Source organism: Coenobita brevimanus, chromosome 60 (assembly GCF_032717465.1).
Source record: "Coenobita brevimanus isolate Jiangsu-jjx chromosome 60, ASM3271746v2, whole genome shotgun sequence".
NCBI lineage: Eukaryota > Metazoa > Arthropoda > Malacostraca > Decapoda > Coenobitidae > Coenobita > Coenobita brevimanus.
Window position 1 is genome coordinate 36052510 of NC_137013.1, and position 3126 is coordinate 36055635.

General features: G+C 40.0%; 1 protein-coding gene across 1 annotated transcript; it reads left to right on the top strand.

Annotated features, from left to right (window-relative positions):
• The first annotated feature begins 968 nt into the window (after positions 1–968).
• On the top strand, positions 969–2480 carry LOC145403368 (torsin-1A-like). The gene has a single exon (XM_080275154.1). It carries the CDS (start codon positions 969–971, stop codon positions 2478–2480), a length of 1512 nt encoding a protein of 503 aa, XP_080131280.1.
• The last annotated feature ends 646 nt before the right edge of the window (positions 2481–3126 follow it).

Sequence of the window (3126 nt, forward strand, 5' to 3'; positions counted from 1 at the left end):
CAGCATATGACACTATCGAGTGTATAATTTTTATTACTGCTATGTTACTTGTTCAGATCCTACCTTATTACTGTACCATACAAATGCTGTAAAACTATACAGGCACTGTATTCTGTAGTAACTGCAAGTTATTCCTTTCCCCTCCCCCCCTCCTGTGATTATGTGGATGTATGGCAGCATTGCAGTGCAAGAAATAAGTGTATGAATGGATACTCATGTCCATCAATATGGTTCACAGATTGTGTATTAATTCATGCTATACATTTAGTCTAGCATTGCAATGCTACCTCATGTATGCCAAAAATAACAGAGGAGAAGGGAATACTGTCAGACTGCAGGCAGCTGTACATTACAGTGCTGTTTATAATAATGAGGCAGATCTCATTAGAATGTCTGTTAATGTTGTTTTGTTTATTGGGGAGGGAGTTAGCATTAGCTGTATTTGAAAACCAAGATAATACTGGTGGTTGAATGATTTTCAGGAGCATAATGCTCTTAATATTGTTGATGATTCAGCAAAATTTCATTATTAATGTGCACTTCATTTATATATTAGTACCACAAGCAGTACAGTTATGGTTTGTAAGAATATTATAATATTAAGATTACAGTATTTTGGATTTAGTGTATAGTCAGTCCTCATGTTAGGTCACATTTTTTTTTTCCCCGTGATGTTTTATTGTGCTACTGTATGAAGTCCTCTGTAATTTACAGAAAAATATCCTTTTATCATTACTCTACCTGTAATGCTGATTTTCCATTTCCCACAGTTGACTATAACTACCAGTTATATGGAAAAACATTTGATATATTGGAACACATCACATACACATAACAAAGACTTAACGAAAAAGTACTAGATGTATATGTGTTCCGATGAAACAAATACTGTAAATGTAACAAAAACATGACCTAGTTATATCGCGCAAACCTAAGTAAAGTATTGATCACTTACCCTCAGATTAATGATGGAAGACCCTGAGTTTCTGCCATCCAAGAGTCCGTCCCGCCACAAGCCTCTGCGTCGATCTCTCTCGGCCCAGCCAGAAGAACCCAAACTGTCCTCATCTCCATACTCCACCAGGAAAAGGCTGACTCTCCCAGGACGCAGTTTGACAGAATACTTCTCTCACAGGTCAGACCGCTCAGGAAGGGCTGGCTCAGATGATACCCATGTGTCTCAGAGGAGGGTATCTGCTTCTGGCACTTCCACCAATACTCTACAGCTGGTGCCCCTAGCTGAAGAAGATAGAATGTCAGTGAGCTCAGGATACTCAGAGCCACAGCTTGACTCCACTCCTGGGTTTAAAGTGTATACAGAGTATCAGAGGACTATTATCTATAGTTTTGACAGTGACAGTCAAACCCCAAGACCAACAGCCATTTCCGATCGGAGGTTATCTACCCGGAGAGTTGGTGATGGTGGTACACCTCTCCCAAAGTCTCTCAGAAAGAGGCAGAAAGTTGCAGAAGTTTCAGATAGTAAACCTGTAGTGAAAGATGATTTGGTATGCTGGAAAAATGTGAAAAGGTTTGGTAAGATTGTGTTTTTTCTTTTGACATTGATTTTATCGTCAATTCTAATCATGATAGGAATTTCAACGTTGCTTGTTTATCAAGAAGCCATATGTGAGCAAAGAAAAAATTCAGTGTTACCCATAGAGAAATTACAGACTGAGCTCTCTGAACATATGGTTGGGCAGGATGTTGCCATAAATATACTAATGAATGCGTTGAGAGTATTTGTCTCAGAAAAATCTGAAGTACCCCTGGTGCTGTGGTTGGTTGGCTCAACTGGCACTGGCAAGACACTCACCATCAATGCTGTTAAGAATACCCTGTCCAACTCGACTCACATTCAGGATATCATACCCTCCTTCCTTCCACATGATGTAACTGGTTTGAGTAGAGTGTGTGATCACATTTTCAACGGCCTGGATTCTTGTGGTTTTAATCTGGTGGTCATCGATGGATGGGATAAAGAGAGCAGTGGGCCTCACACACTGCTGGAGAACATTTTACTTAGGATTCAGAGTAATCGTGATAAAGGACACATTAAAGGGAGAATTGTGTTTTTCCTAAGTGGTACCCATGGCAGTGATGAGGTGAATAACCATTTCCTCAAGCTGCAAGCCTCTTCAAAAACCAGGGAAGAATTACAGTCTGAGGATTTTGCCAGTTTAAGTTCATTAAAAGGAGAAATTACAGCTATCTCCAATATCAGTAAGAATATTGTGCTGGTGCCATTCATACCCATTGATGCTGATGTTGTGAGGTTGTGCATCAAGAAGGAGCTACAGAGGGTGAACCGAGGGAACTTTTTACTGAGCAAGGAGAAACTGGAGAGAATAACTGAGGAAACTTTGGGTCATTTAGAATTCTCACCATCCCCCTTGCGTGCATGGTCACTCAGTGGTTGTAAGCGTATCCCCTCTCTCCTCACACTTATCCTAGCTGACACCCAATACTCAGTCCATTGATGCTGGTAGTACATTGCTTGGTGTATGTCTTGTTTGTTGTGGCTCATAGGTCTGTCTTTCCTCACACTTCAGTCAAATAAAATGATGCCGTGCTACCTCTTAAAAAGTTCCAATATTGAGGTTGTCTGTGGTACACCTGATGTTTTCCATGGACTGGGAGTGATATCAAGTGCCAAAATGAGCTGATTACTTCTGAACAGTTACTGGAAGCTGGTGGAAGAACAGATAACTGAGTTGTATAATAAGGTGTGTTGCAGCTTGGACTTGTGAGTTTCCTACATAAGAGTGATAATTGTGTAAGAGGGATGATTGTTTGGCGGGTTATTAGTTTGTAGCCACACATATTCTGGCCAGTACTCACTACTCTTTCCATTGATGATTATAACTCACAGGTTTGTGTATAAACTTCTTTATTGTTGCTAATAGTTGTGCATTTCTGTCACTTATTTTTACCATTACTCACTACTCTCTCTAATGGTGCTCTTAACACATAATTTTGTATATTTCTGTTCCCCTACTGTGTTCATTCTGACTTACAGCTGTGTGTATTTCTGTTCCTTGCATAGCCACTTTCTCCTTCACTTACTTCTGCTGATACTGCACTCATTTCACTGCCTAATGATTCTCATAACGTTGTGTACTGTAT

What these genes read in the sequence shown, in the direction of transcription:
- LOC145403368 (XM_080275154.1), top strand. Translation starts at nt 969, where the DNA reads ATGGAAGACCCTGAGTTTCTGCCATCCAAGAGTCCGTCCCGCCACAAG.